General features: G+C 44.8%; 1 protein-coding gene across 1 annotated transcript in view; it reads left to right on the forward strand.

Annotated features, from left to right (window-relative positions):
• LOC119179725 (uncharacterized) overlaps positions 1 to 15,274 on the forward strand; it is a 55,323-nt gene extending 40,049 nt beyond the window's left edge. Inside the window, exons 12-16 of the mRNA XM_037430848.2 lie at positions 766 to 860; positions 3,403 to 3,564; positions 5,169 to 5,366; positions 11,361 to 11,545; positions 13,892 to 15,274. Of these exons, the coding sequence (XP_037286745.2) occupies positions 766 to 860; positions 3,403 to 3,564; positions 5,169 to 5,366; positions 11,361 to 11,545; positions 13,892 to 14,246 (995 nt within the window). The 3' untranslated portion in view covers positions 14,247 to 15,274. The remainder of the gene's footprint in view (positions 1 to 765; positions 861 to 3,402; positions 3,565 to 5,168; positions 5,367 to 11,360; positions 11,546 to 13,891) is intronic.
• The last annotated feature ends 60 nt before the right edge of the window (positions 15,275 to 15,334 follow it).

The following is a 15,334-nucleotide window of genomic DNA, read 5'->3' on the forward strand; positions in this document are numbered from 1 at the left end:
CGCACGCACACACACACACACACGCACAGACGCGCGCACACACACACACAGACATATATATATATATATATATATATATATATATATATATATATATATATATATATATATATATATATATATATATATATATATATATATATATATATATATATATATATTATCAGAAATAAAATGAAATATATCGTAAGTTGTGGGTTTGGATCCCATCGACGGAAACGACGTTTTTAGTCCACTTTAATGCCTCTTGATTTATGTCATACTAATTATACTGCAGTTAAAAACAGGAAATATTATATTACATGGTCTCTTGGGTGTATGGTTTTCATCGTTTGTGGATAACAAAGACACGAGCCTCTTTAACAATTTTCCTGAAGAATGCGTGGGCTTTAACGTCTAAAAACCACAAAATGATCATGAGGGAATTCGTAGTGAAGGGCTCCGGAAATATTGACTACCTGGGGTTCCTTAACGTGCACATTAACCTAAGTGCACTGGCCTAAAACATTTTAGCCTCCATCGAAAATGCAACCGCCGCAGCTGGGACTCGATCCCACAATCTCCGGGTTAGCAGTCGATTGTGATAACCACTATAGACCACCGTGGCGGGGAGACAATTCCCTTTACGTGCTAATTGTTTGCTGGTAGTACGCGACTTCGGTATGCTGCATTGTTTTGCGGATACATTTAGCCTCGACATGCCGCACTCATGAAGTCAATTGTAGCACTGACACGAACGCTTGACCCCTTCCCACCCTCACACAGTGTACACGGATTTCGGCGATGCTATCAACCGGACTGGACGACCGATGGTCTACTCGTGCAGTTGGCCTGCCTATGAAGTCTCGTATGGAGCTAGCGTGAGTTCATTTTTATCGGTCAACGCTCTCTAGTGAGTCCATTCAGTGGCATGCATGGCTTGAAGTTCTATGGCAATGTTCTGTTTGGCGTTCTCGTGATAAATAGGACAAAGTGTTGTTTGACTCTACGGAAACATTTTTTTTTATATAAATGCACAGTGATGTTGAGTGAAGAGCACCTGTCATGATATTTAATACAAGCCTTTTTTGGTGTTCGAGTCGCTATTTCTTGTGCCAATAATTATCAGTGACAAAGAAAGTAGTGACAGCCACTTATCACAATTTTTTCAAACACCAGTTAACGAAGAGCGTCTTTTTCTCCTGATGCGCAAAAAAAATAAAGTGTGATATCTCGTCGAGGCTATACACACAGGAACAACGGAGCATGTGATATCTGTAAGTTGCTCTATCCAGAAAGGCTAAGGGAGGAAGCAATAAAATACAAGGAGGGAAAGGGGGAGGTTATTCCGTGAGATGGCCACCATTCACAAAAGGAGGAAGCGAAGCACGCACGGGGCAGCTCTTACAGCCGTTGGCACATCCGGCATGACCCATAAGGAAGCGCAGCGGCATGCCTGAAGCCTCTGATTTCGATAATATGCGTATACGCTTAGGCATGGCGTTTTCGGCCGGCGTGAGAAAGAAGGAACGACGATGCTTCCAACAATAACCTTCACTGCTGAATCAGAGGCCAACGATACTCCGCTCTGTAAGACCACTTCGAGCGCACGCTGGAGCTATCAGACGACAAGATGAGCCAGCGAAGAAGCACGTATACAATTATACTCAGAGCGAACAAGGTTCTTGACCATGCACAAACATTCCTGTTATTTCTATGGATGAGTGTAGCATTTACTAACTTGCTTTTTTTTTCTTCGCATCATTACGACAAGGCGCTCATTCCTGCGGTGTACAGGGACCACGGAAATGACGTTGGCAAAATGCCCTCAAACAGACCACAAAGAAAACTGAAAGCAAAGATTTCGTCGAAGCCGATGACCTCAGAGTAGAATTCATGACTTTTCGATCCGCGTCGATATAGTTAAGTGCCGGACACTCCACCCACTGCGGTAGTGACGCACCTACAAGATACTTTACAAACGTGTCTTCATACCTCACACCCTCTATGCGAGAGGGATTGCAGAGGGCAGTGGAACGCGTCCGCGTGTTTACGGCTGAAGCAGCGAACTGTACCACTCGCTTACCCGGAGCGCTGTGTGGTATAGTGTACATACATATATGTGTGAGCAGAGGCATAGCTTAATTACTGCAAACGAGTGCTTAAATTTACACTTCTTCTCCTTTTACCATGCTGTTCCTCCCGCCATTTTCATTAGTTTTTCTCTTCTCTCTCTCTCACGTGTTGCAGGGACTCTGCTTCACCGGGCAGAATTTTCGCTTAACGCTCACAGTTGCTGTACTCGGTAGTGCGATTTCCTCCATTCCCGCGGCACGTATTAGCCCGAGGATTTTCGTTCGCGCTGGGCATATTACGGCTGGCTTAAACAGCTTCATGGTTGACATCTTAGTTTCGTAAAAATTTAAACTAATCAAGTGACACAGTCTCAGTGACTCATTATATAACATCGAACCTATTAGTGCGCAGACTCCAATATAGAGAGTAAATCACAGGGTAAACGTGATATCCAGCTGCATAGGTGCTATTCCTGTTTTAGTATAGCCTTAACCGGAAACAGCGCCGCTGTCAGTGAGAGCACAAAAATGATGATTGCGCTGCGATTCCGTAGAAAATCGCGTTCGTGCCAGTTGCATTGAGGTCACGCTCACGGCTAACATATCTCAATGCTTATTTAACCCAGGAACTGCCTTCTTTTTTTTTTTGGCGAGTGGGAATAAATACGGAAAACATATGAAGACGCACTGTGAATCTGTGGGCGGAGCTCAAGCTGAGTTTAGTATTGTCTTAAGTTACAGGCGCTGTGGCATGTCGATACACGATTGCGGAGCTCATGTGTCATACAGGAAAGGTGCAAAGACGTCTCGTCCAGCGAAACTATTCGCACGTGAGATAGCACCACGCACATCCTGCTATCAATAGTCCACAGAAGATTAAGCCGTAGTTTTCTTATCATTAGTACATTTTTGCTAGCAATTACACAAACACCAATTCAGCTGTGAGACGAAGCTCGTTAATCTAGAAAACGCACGTAGGCTGCAAGTATAGTAATGCCGCTCTCGTGGCGGCATACGCTATTCTTTTCCCATAAAAAATAAATACATAGCATTTTGTGAGAGCTAGATAGCTCACATAAAATGTTTCCGGAGATAGTATAGACCTGTTATGGCCAGAATAAGACAATGCGTTGGAATCCGTGGCGTCACAGTTAAGTTTAGGTGCCGATGGCTTAACCGGAAGTTCAGAACTGAAGCTTCGAGCTTCATTTTCTTGCATTAATCATTGATATATCGGGTCAAAATAACGAAGACCGATAATAAGTTGTCGGAATATGATGGTTTATTATTTTTTTCCGCTGTTGCCCGAGCAGGCTTTTCACACTCTCGGCTTTCGTCTTCGTTTCAGCCAAACTACAAGCTGATCGGCCACCACTGCAACCTGTGGAGGAACTACGTGGACATAGCCGATACTTGGCAGAGCGTGGAGAGTGTCATCGACTATTATGCCGCGAACCAGAACGCACTGACCGCAGCAGCCGCCCCGGGACGCTGGAACGACCCGGACATGGTGAGTATGATACGGCAAGGCCAGTGCAGCACCAGTAGATATACCTAATCGATATTATTATTGCTTCCTTATAAACATGTACTTAAAACCCGCTGGAACGCCAAATATACAATGGCAGGTGGCTGGCTTGGTAGCGAAGTCTAGTAATGATTTTCCCGACACAATACGCCCAGAAACGTTCTCGCTTCGTTTTATTTCGGTGTAACGTGAAGAGAAGAATGATGCAGGCACCTGACTCTATTTCAAACTGTTGGTGAGCTTTAAGTTAAGTAGGAGCTAATTGCGTAAACATTGTCATTGCAAAAAACAGTTCTATCACTTTCACATCACCTCAGCCTGGCGAAATGCGACGAGTGGCATAGTAAAAATTTTTATTTATTTTTTTCAAGAGGGAGTGGGAGGAAAACATGGAATTCAACCATAATTTATACTTGTTTGTGGGTGTGTTTGTGTGTGTACGTGTTTGCAAATGAAAATTATGAGGTTCCTGAATTAATTCATTCCGGGAAAGAAATATCGAGCCCCTCTCCCCCCCCCCCCCTACCACGAACTGCCCTGAATCAGGGTTGTCGAAGGAAGCAATGATGCTTCTTTTGACAACCATGATTCAGCGAAACGTCTATCCCCCACACCCTTCCCCAATTGTTTCTTTTCTTTCCTTTAATTCGTGGAATGTCTCTTCCCTTCTACGCACACTATTGGTCAGGACCCCTTACCCAGAGTAGCCCTCTCCCTTCCCGTTGTTTGGTTTCCATGAGAGGGTGCGAAAAATGTCGATAAAGAAATCAGTTCAGACCTCGAGGAAGACAAGTCCCCTTTCTCGGAACATTGGCTCGAGCATACACACCCAGTTTACAGATTTTTCTTTTCCTTTTTGCTTTACCAGCCGCACTAGCGCATTCCTTTTATCCTTCGTTTCACACACGTCCGAAGAGCGGAGACACTTTTTATCAGACGTCGTTTCCGTTTCAGACCGTTACTCATTTTGTTCACCGTTACCTTATTATCTCATTCATAAAAAGTTAAGTGAACGTAGTTGTTCGTATCCATTTTAGTCTTTGCTGTATGCGCTATGCTTCACATTGTAACGGAACTTGAGTTTTTAGTTGTGCGAGTCTTTCACAATGTGATTAAATAAAAAAGAAATTCATTAGAATGGATAAACTTAGTTTAACGGCTACTCGATATTAACGAGCAGACATGCCTGTTGAGGGAGGACTGGACGGCGGAGGCACTACATCTCCGATCGAGGCGATGAAGATATGCGGCCTAAAGGCATGCGCCTTTTTTACTGTGCGGGTGCGCCCGCGTTTGTGTGTGTGAGAGGGGTTGACATTTTCTTTTACTGTGATACGTGTGCGCGTTTTTACGCAAGCATGCTCGTCTTTCCTAACTTTCATATGCTACTGTCTGTATGTTTGTTTATTGTCTTGTATGCGCCGTGTTATCCCCCCAAGTGCTAACGAGTATCCAGTGCCTTAATTGTGCGCCAAATTATCAAGACATCGTGCCAACAACATAAAAAAAGATATGTGTACGGGCCATGGTCTATGGCTTTTGAGCACGCCAAACGGTCCCGTCATCCTCTTCCCTTTCTCTCGCAGTTGGTGATCGGCAACTTCGGTTTGAGCTACGACCAGAGCAGGGCACAGATGGCCATCTGGGCCATAATTGCCGCTCCTCTGCTGATGTCCAACGATCTGCGCCGTATGCGACCCGAATTCAAGCAGATCTTGCAGAACAGAGCCATTATTGCTGTGAACCAGGATCCCCTCGGCATTATGGGAAGGAAAATAAGAGTGGTAAGCCTTCGAACCACGTGGGTGTTTCAACGACGTGTTCGTTGTTCCAGTGGCGTTGCGCGATGTTTACACGTTTCGTCGGTGCTACTAGATGGCATTACTAAGTTTACTTACTGCCTCACAGTTGGGGACATTTCCTGCTGCGTATTATTTTCACTTTGCGTCCACTGAGCGGAGCCAGTTTTTTTTTTTATGATCTTAGGACCCTTGAAATTTCAACACGTAGCATTTTCCTTCAGCATAGATATTGTTTACAACGTCTCACAATAATGATAAAATGAAATAAAATAGCCTTTTTGTGTGTAGAAGTCATACGAGACTATTAGTGCGCTATCCTCATAGTGTTCCCAGGCTTAAACAAACATTTATCATCATCATCATTATCATCATCGTCAGCCTGACTACGTCCACAGCAGGACAAAGTCCTCTCCCATGTTCCGCCAGTTAACCCGGTCCTGTGCTTGCTGCTGCCAATTTATACCCGCAAACTTCTTAATTTCACCTGCCCACCTAACCTTCTGTCTCCCCCTAACCCGCTTGCCTTTTCTGGGAATCCAGTTAGTTACTCCTAATGACCAGCGGTTACCTTGTCTGCGCACTACATGCCCAGCCCATGTCCATTTCCTCTTCTTGATTTCAACTATGATATCATTAACAAGATTGTCTTGGCAGGAGGTACGGAAGTTACGAGGCCAGTACAACTTTTATGCCCGTTGGAGCTGGGCGATTGAACTTTCGGGCGCGGAGGATGTTGGAAATTGTTTGAACCTCCCGCGCGAATAGCGCGCGCACCAAGAGACGGAGAACGACGAGGAAGAGGAAGAGACCAGCCGAAATAGAACACGCTCTTTTACCATGGATGCTGTAGGAGTCGCGGACTGCTTCTTGAATGATCTATTTAATACAGGTACGCTGTTGTTCGATGTCGTTGGCAAATTGTTCACTAAAGAACTCTTTTCTCGACATTCAACTTCGATGCGGAGAAATTTCATCAGCTGCTCAAGTTCCTGATCAGATGAAGCCTGGCTCGTTTCCGTCGTGTTCTCCATACTTTCTTTTTTGAAGTATTCTACGACAATGTCAGCTGGTATGACTTTGAGCAGAACTTCATTCAGCATAGCCGCGTAGGATGACTCCGTGATTCCAAGACTACGCAGTCCCCTCCTGTTTAGTTGAACTGTGTCGAAAAGCTTGCGCAGAGCAGTGACATCACTCGCTAATTTCACTGGTTTGAGCGTGCGCAAATTTCCTAAGTACTTCTGCTCAATGACTTTCTTGTTTCCAAACCGACGTTTCAAAATTTCCAGCGCGTCATCGTAACAAGAATCTGTCACCTGAATACCGGCGACGGCCTGAGCTGCAGGTCCATCTAGAAGTGAGGCCAAGTAGTGAAACCGGTCTGTGTTGGACAGCCTTGGGTTCTCGTGCACGGAGTGCAGGAACATATCCCAAAAGGGTTGCCACTTGATCACGTTTCCATCGAAACGAAGAAGCTCCAGCTTGGGAAGTCGTGCGCCGAACTCACGTTGTGGAAGTCGTTCATGCTCGCTCGGCGCACCCTCACAGGTCCTTGCGCCCATGGCTGGAGTTGTAGACGACGCCGGCGTAGCAGAAGTCTTCAGAACTTCAATGTGGTGCTCGAGCAACGCCAGAGTACTGTTAGCGGCGTCATCGTATTGCATGACCACCTCATAGTCGTCTGCCGCCAGGTCGTCAGTGATCAGGGTTTCAACCTCGTTGTTCAAGGCTTTAAGTTCCACGTTGCTGGCGCGTAGGCGGCCGTGCAGCATTCGAAGTCCAGAAAGCTCGAACTCATTGGACTGGAGCACCTGGTTGACCTCGTTGATGATTCTCGTGTTCATCGATCGCCGCGAGGCCCGCTTGCTCTTCGCTCGCTCCATGTCGGTCTAGCTCGCAGCGCAGCTCACCCACACCAGGAATGAAAGGCTCGGGTCGTTGTAGGCTTGATTCCCGGGTTTCGGCACCAAAATCGATGTGGGAAAACCACGCTTCGGAGTTTAAAGGCACCAAATGAAGGAGACGCAAACGCCAGCATCCATGGTAAAAGAGCGTGTTCTATTTCGGCTGGTCTCTTCCTCTTCCTCGTCGTTCTCCGTCTCTTGGTGCGCGCGCTATTCGCGCGGGAGGTTCAAACAATTTCCAACACCCCGTTTGTTCCCTAACGCACTCTGCTCTTTTCTTGGCTCTTAAAGTTACGCCTACCATTTTTATTCCCATTGCTCACTCCCCCCCCCAATTTCCCCAACTCCCCCCAATTTCCCCAATGTCCCCAATTTAATCCAGGTTCAATTCAAGTGCGTAACTTTACAAAGGCTTATTTTAACGCAATATCATTAAATAGCTCGTTTCGCATAAATTCCGGCATCGGCGTCAGTGCATGTCGGCGTCGGCATTTTGACTGTGAGCGAAAAATTGTCCTCTTGCAATGACCCGAAAATCAAGGAAGGCGCAAATAAAGTAAGAATCTCCGGGTTCCAGTGAGGATCGAACACATGCCGTGTGCATGATTTTATAAGCAGGAGCTTCACCACGCAGCCACGCGTTTTTTTTTTTTCATGCTTTTCCAAACACACACGTCCCATATACAGGCTTCACTATACAACTTCCAATATCGGAGTAATATTGCGTAGTACTCGCGTACATTGCCACCGCGCGTCAGATAATGTGATCATAATGGCTCGTAGTTTGAACCGGCTACCCATTATAAAACATGCACGTTGCTGCACATATTCCCTTAAGACCACGTTGCGAGTGCATAACAACTTAGAATTTCACGTGAATACACACAAAATGCACCCGTATGCGAAAGCTTCACGGACACAAGCCACGTTCAAATTCGTCAATTATAGTGTAATAATGCACAATTTGAACTTCTCGAGCAACATAATAAAATAACAAGCATTATCTAAGTGGTTGAAGTTCGCACTAGGGGCAGGATATCGCAATCGTGTTCAACTCTTAAAGACAAACCTTAAGGATCCCCCCCCCCTTTTTTTTTAATTCGGGATCTGTATTGAGTAAAATCGAAAACAACTGTCCATAACAAGTATTGACGCATGAAACTGACAGTTTTGTAACTCTCCCCAAACTGGAATATCTTTTTCCGTTGCATACTACACCTCCTGGCGTGTTTACAGCGTACAAAGTTTACACATAACAATTTCCCGATTCCTTTTAGGGGCGAAGCTCCTTAGGGCGTGGGCTGTGCGTCCCCTGTAGCCTGTATGTAGCCACCTCTAGTTTAGTTCTTGCAGTGTTCACTAGATGGCGGTACCGTCCCCTGTATGTAGCCACCTCTAGTTTAGTTCTTGCAGTGTTCACTAGATGGCGGTACCGTCTCCTGTATGTAGCCACCTCTCGTTTAGTTCTTGTAGTGTTTACTAGATGGTGGTACTTGTAGCTGATGATGAAAAGATGCAAGATGTTATAAACTAGAAAGCGGTACTTGTAGTTGATGAAAGACGCGAGATCTTATAAAATAGGAATGATGTCACATATGGCGCGTGTCATTGGTTGAAGGCAATCGTTCGATTTAGTGCGGCGACGTACGCTAGGGGGAGCGATGTAATAAAATCGAGTGGGCAAAATGTACCGAGGATTCATGGTTTACCAGGTTTACCTCCGGAGCTTCGCCCACTCATCATCATTCACTTCGTGGATATGGCGGAATTTTTTTGTTTCATGCATGATTTAGAGGAAAATGTTGGTGTGTTGCAAAAGGCAGCATTTGGTCGCATCAGCTGTGTTATAAAGCGCAATTTTCAGATTTATGCTATATAACTTTCATTGAGAAGGCATAGTTCTAAAATGCACGGATTCGTTTCTTTCTTTTTTAGTTTAGTTGTTGTCTACGTCTTCAAATTAAAAAAAATTATGACTTGACCAAAAAGCTGTTTTCTGCACTCACTAAATTTTAACTACATATTTTAAGTGCATAAGTACATATATGGTGGAAGCCCTATCTCATTCCTCTTAAAGTAACGATGAACGCGAGGGCACTCTGTCTGTCACGCTCAAAGAGTTTCATCTAATAACATCCCGTTTGATTTTTATTGGAGCTTTGCTTTCACGGCATAGTCTGACAGCGAGCATAAGTGCTCAAGGTAAAACAAAATGTTAAACGCTTCACTGGGAAAGTTCATCGCACTTGATCACGTACATCGTTGATACGAGAAAAACAACAAAAAGCTTGTACAAACGAAGTTGCTAGTCTCTATTAGCACATCGTACTTGCGCCATCTGATTTTTTTTTCACTTTACTGTGAGGTGGGATGCCCTTCTTTGAGCTCCGGTGGGCACGGTCTGCATAGGAAGATCAATGCCCTGACCATGGAAGCAGCCTCTTTACCCTGAACATTCTCAGTTTTGTTCAACAATATTTTGCACAAAGGTCCCGAGTGGAACGTGACTCCTTTATGATGTGACGCAGCGCATCTAACACAGGGACTCGATTAATCATCCATCCCCAAGAGTTTTGTGCGTAAACATAGTTTAGTGGTGAATTCAACCAACTGCTGATTGCCTACCTGAGAGGCACGAGGCGGATCAACACCTCGTGATGCAACCATACTGCCAACACATGAGGAGCTAAGGAAGTATGATTGCCGGTAATGGGTGTCAGGCGAAATAAACCTGCTGTTATAGATTGATTGATATGTGGGGCTAAACGTCCCGAAACCACCACATGATTATGAGAGACGACGTAGTGGAGGGCTCCGGAAATTTCGACGACCTGGGGTTAACGAGCACCCAAATCTGAGCACACGGGCCTACAGCGTTTTCGCCTCCATCGAAAATGCAGCCACCGCAGCAAGGATTTGATCCCGTGATTTGCGGTTCAGCAGCCGAGCACCTTAGCCACTAGACCACCGCGGCGGGGCCACGGCTGCTGTTGCCCGCCCACCTTCTATCTACAGCAATTATCGAAGATCTCTAAATACATAACACAACTGGGAATATATTGACATAAAGAAGCCAAGTGGAGGCTTTGGGGGGCTTTGCTTAAATACTAAAGCGCCTAGGTCGCATTAAGGCAAGATTAAATACACACGTTCTCAACGAATGAAAACGCATACGGTGCTGTTTAACATCTTTTGTAAATTCCTGATATCATGCATTCGCTTAGTGTATTTGTTACAGCCGGGACAGGAAATATCTGGCACTACAAGGTTTTTACTCGTAAAATATACGCTTGTATATACTCAAGAGCCTGACGGAATCCTGTCTGGTCGGGAACAAACATAGTGCAAAATAGTAAAAACGCCGACCAAAGCAAAATTTTGTGTATTTTACTTTGGTCGGTGTTCTTATTATATTTGCACTACACTTGTATATAGTCTTACTCTTGTTCATCCAATCCCATTTTAGGGCTCTAAGAAAATCATGTGCGCCCAGATGTAAGTTGCCGTGTTGAGGTCCCCAATTATGCTTAAGGCCTTATGTAGGTGTATAGAACAATGCTGTATTACTGGAAAAAAAACGAAGAAAAGAAGGTAAAGAAGTAGAGTAAAGCTGCTCCGAGAAGTAATCATACCAAAGTGGCTAATGTTTGATAACGTTGGCCAGTTTTATACTCATATAATGAAGCCTACAAACAGTTAAGCCCATGAAAGCATAGGGGGCTATATTTGTAGTTTCTTAACTGTATTTTAATCATTCTCCTTTGAATAGAAAATAATTAAAGTGGACGAAAATTCACTCCTTCCGTCTGAGGGATCCCAAACAAGAACCCTCGAAATAGTTGTCATGTATGGCCGTATATATTCAATAAATAAAGAAATCTTAAGGGGGATAAACAACAAGAGGGAAGGCAGGGAGGTTAACCAGGCACATGCCCGGTTTGCTACCCTACGCTGGGGGAATAGGAAGGGGGCATAAAGAAATCTTAAGCGTTTAAAGTATTGTATACGCGCTATCACCAGCACGAAATGTATTATGTTCATTGTCTTCTACTCGATTTTTTTTTTTTGATAGGAAGACGGCGTTGAGACGTGGATCCGCCCGGTGACCCCCGTGGTGGGCGCGTCTGGCTACTCGTACGCGGTGGTGTTCTTCAATAGAAACATCATGGGCACTACTCGAGAACACATCACGCAGCTCCGTACACTGGGCCTTTTCCATCCGCTCGGGTACCGCGTGACCGACCTCTTCGAGAACAGGTGACTCACTAGAGAGGAGGAAAGTGACAAGGTAGCTTATGTATTCGCCTATAAGAGTTCGTCCAGTGAGTTTGTGTGCTGTTACCGCCCATAATTCTATAGGAGGACTCCAAGCTTCAAGGTGAAAGGGCGCCACCTTCATCAAACAGAAAGCGTGCTTTATCAACGATAAAGCATCAAAGGTGCTTTAAAGGGCCAGTAAACGGGCTTCGAAACGCGCAGGAAAAGCTCGCGCATTTTCGTGCGCGTGATTAACATCCTTATACGCGCAGTGACGTCAACTCGGCGATCGGTGACGTGATGCAGCATGCAGCTCGTCGATTGGTCTAAACCAGGTCTCAACGAAGAGTAGTGAAGTCAACGTCACCGATCACCGAGTTGACATCACTGTGCGTGGAAGGAGGTTGGTTGGTCACGCGCAGGAGAAATGCGCGAGATTTTAACTTCGCGTTTTGGAGCCTGTTTACTGGCCCTTTTTTAGCGAACTGCAGGCACTTCGAGTCTGTCTGTCTGTCTGTCTGTCTGTCTGTCTGTCTGTCTGTCTGTCTGTCTGTCTGTCTGTCTGTCTGTCTGTCTGTCTGTCTGTCTGTCTGTCTGTCTATCTATCTATCTATCTATCTGTCTATCTATCTATCTATCTATCTATCTATCTATCTATCTATCTATCTATCTATCTATCTATCTATCTATCTATCTATCTATCTATCTATCTATCTATCTATCTATCTATCTATCTATCTATCTATCTATCTGTCTGTCTGTCTGTCTGTCTGTCTGTCTGTCTGTCTGTCTGTCTGTCTGTCTGTCTGTCTGTCTGTCTGTCTGTCTGTCTGTCTGTCTGTCTGTCTATCTATCTATCTATCTATCTATCTATCTATCTATCTATCTATCTATCTATCTATCTATCTATCTATCTATCTATCTATCTATCTATCTATCTATCTATCTATCTGCCTACGTCTTGTTGCTTTTGTGGTCACCTCCCTAATTTGGTATAGACCTAAATGTGCATGGAAAAGTAAGAGTGTTTGTCGAATGTGACTCTCTGATCATGACATGAATGACGTGAAAATACTGTCGCGTTCTTCTTCATACCTGTTCTTCTAGACACGTATGGCTTATTTCATGTAACAATTGGCCTCTGTATGCGAGTGTGCACCACAGGAGATTGGAGTGTATACCTACCTAAGCACAGCCATTGGTAATATAAGTGCGAGAACGTTCATAAAAAAAAATCTACATCGGCAGCGTTCATCATATAGGAACGCAAAGAATAAATGTAAGTATCCCAGCAGGAATTGAACATTAAGGTTCTCCATACCAGCAGGAATCGAACCTAGAGCGTTCTACGTGGCTCCCAGGTTTTGTGTGGCACAACCATGGTAGGTCTTGAAACTGCTTTGGAAAAAAAAATTATAAGATGACTTCATGTCGTGGCAACATGAATTGTGGTTGCCATGCAGGCTATATAATTTTTATAACTAGGCGATAAACATTACACATGCATTTCTATGAAACAGGCGTCATGTAGGGTTAACGTAAAGTGTAGTTCCAGTATTGGCTCTGCTTTTATGGCAGTCTAATAAACATTACATTAATATTCATATGATTCAGTGAGCTATATTCAAACGTTGCTTGACCCCGGAGGAATACGCGATTGAAAGATAGGTGTGGTACTCACATAATCGCAACGTAAAGTGTAATTCGTTTTGATAATACTGATGTCTGTGCTCTAACGTAGGCGCTGGCTTTACGGCTGAACGGAGAAAATGCATCATAGACGGCTTTGCTGACGACTTTGCGTGAAACGAGTTCACACAAGGCATGATATCTGCCATTTTTCAGTTTTTTCTGCTTTTATATGGGGTACCAACGTGAGACATCACTATTGCTGAAATACAGAAACTCCTCACCCCTTGCAACCACGCTTTACCCCAATGTCACAAGAGAAACGCCGCTGGCAAAATAAGCGGCTTGACGAACTCAGATCCACGCTTTCATCAGACACTCTTCCGTGTCATTGGCCGATCCCATCCTCAGCCCAGAAGGCTTTGAAAGCTTTGCTATGCTTTTTGCGGGCAACTAGCCTCAGAGACAGACTTATGTGCCTTATACTCTTTGATGTTGCCTTTCCTCTGTCGCAGTTTTTTTTATAAATTCTCTCTCTCTCTCTCTCTTCGCAACAATTCTTTTTAACATCTTTTATTCCCCTCACCCGTTTTCCCAGCACAGGGTAGCCAGCCGGTCTATGAACTGGCTAACCTCCCTGTCTTTCCGCTTAAACTTTCTTCCTCCTCCTCCTCCTCCTTGCTTCCGCAACTGGTGTTCACCAACCATTTCTCGCAGGTTTGCGGGCGTGTACTTCCCCGACGATTACCTTGCGGTGCGAGTCAACCCCGCGGGTGGGGTCACCATGGTGAAGGCGGAGGCTGTGGCACCGGCGCCTCCCCTGCGCAGGCCGTTTTCAACGCCGCTCCCGAGGTTCCCTCAGCGACCGGAACTACCTGTGCCGGGCAACGCAGTGACGGGCCGGAACGCGCCGCTGATACCGACACTCGCCCCTCGGGGTACCGCAAACGGTATCGGCGTCCCGTTCGATTACATCGTGGGCACCGAAGGCTTGAGGCAGAGACTACGCGTTCGCACACTGAGAAGCACACCGTCCCCGAGAAGAATCGACAGGCCCCCATTGCCGGCGTAGAGACGTTTCTTTAGGGCGTGCGCATGATCTCCTGGACATTGCCGCAGTAACGAAAGACAGTGACACCCATGTACTGCCCAGCTGACTTCTACAGAGTGTGCAGTGGCACGAGTCAATGAAAAAAAAATTGTTTCGTCGTGACGGCTTGGTGAAGACCGGTGATCAACGGTGACCTGTTGCGAACATATGACCTCTGTAAAGCATTTCTTGATTCGGTTTGTTCTTTTTTTTTTTGTAATCTGCCTGGTTTCCTGTTAGTAATCGCACTTATGTTAAAGATACATTTAAAGTTTGAAATTGACGAAATTTCGGTATACGAACGATGCGATGTAATGCGCTTTGATTCTAGTCGCCTTTATCTTGAACGGACAGCTACACATAAGTATGTATAGGAGTAAGCGCGAGAACATAAACATCAAGTGGTGTTCAGTCTTAATATGTAGCGTTCTGTACTCTGCTTGCAAATGCTGCAAACAGCCGTTTATAGAATGGTTACGATTATTTACTCCGTTCGGTTTTTGATGCTTGACAGGATAAACCCATCAAGCACGTATACAAAAGCAACAGAACGTGGAAATTTCACAAGTGGTAGCTCTTAATTCAACGTTGTGTAGCGATGCCGCTCCATGCTTTGTTGACAGAATACTCGAAATTACTCTACAGCAGAGTTCACGCAGATAAATAAATCGCGGCCGCCTGAAGTCTCCTGACAATGATAGTTGACTGCATCACTAGTTGTATGAAGCGCATGGAGTTTTTTTCTACGAAAATTTATCCTTAGTATCATATTTTTGTTAATTCTTCCCACTGAGGACACATCCAATCGGATGTGGTATGCTTTTTATAAGAATGGACCAAGAACACGTTTTTTTTTTTTTACAAACCCTGCACTCCCTGTTTTCGTTGATAAGTTTTTTTTTACATTGTTGTTTCAATTTCGAGGAGCAGCTGGCTGCTCTTATGCCAGTCTTTAATGCCAAGTAGATTTCTTTCTTTTCATGTAATAAAATACGCGAATCAACTGTTAATGCCGCTTCTTGTCTATTTACTAGAACTGATATGCATGCAGCTTTCGACCAAACCCATAA

Source organism: Rhipicephalus microplus, chromosome 2 (assembly GCF_043290135.1).
Source record: "Rhipicephalus microplus isolate Deutch F79 chromosome 2, USDA_Rmic, whole genome shotgun sequence".
Lineage (NCBI taxonomy): Eukaryota > Metazoa > Arthropoda > Arachnida > Ixodida > Ixodidae > Rhipicephalus > Rhipicephalus microplus.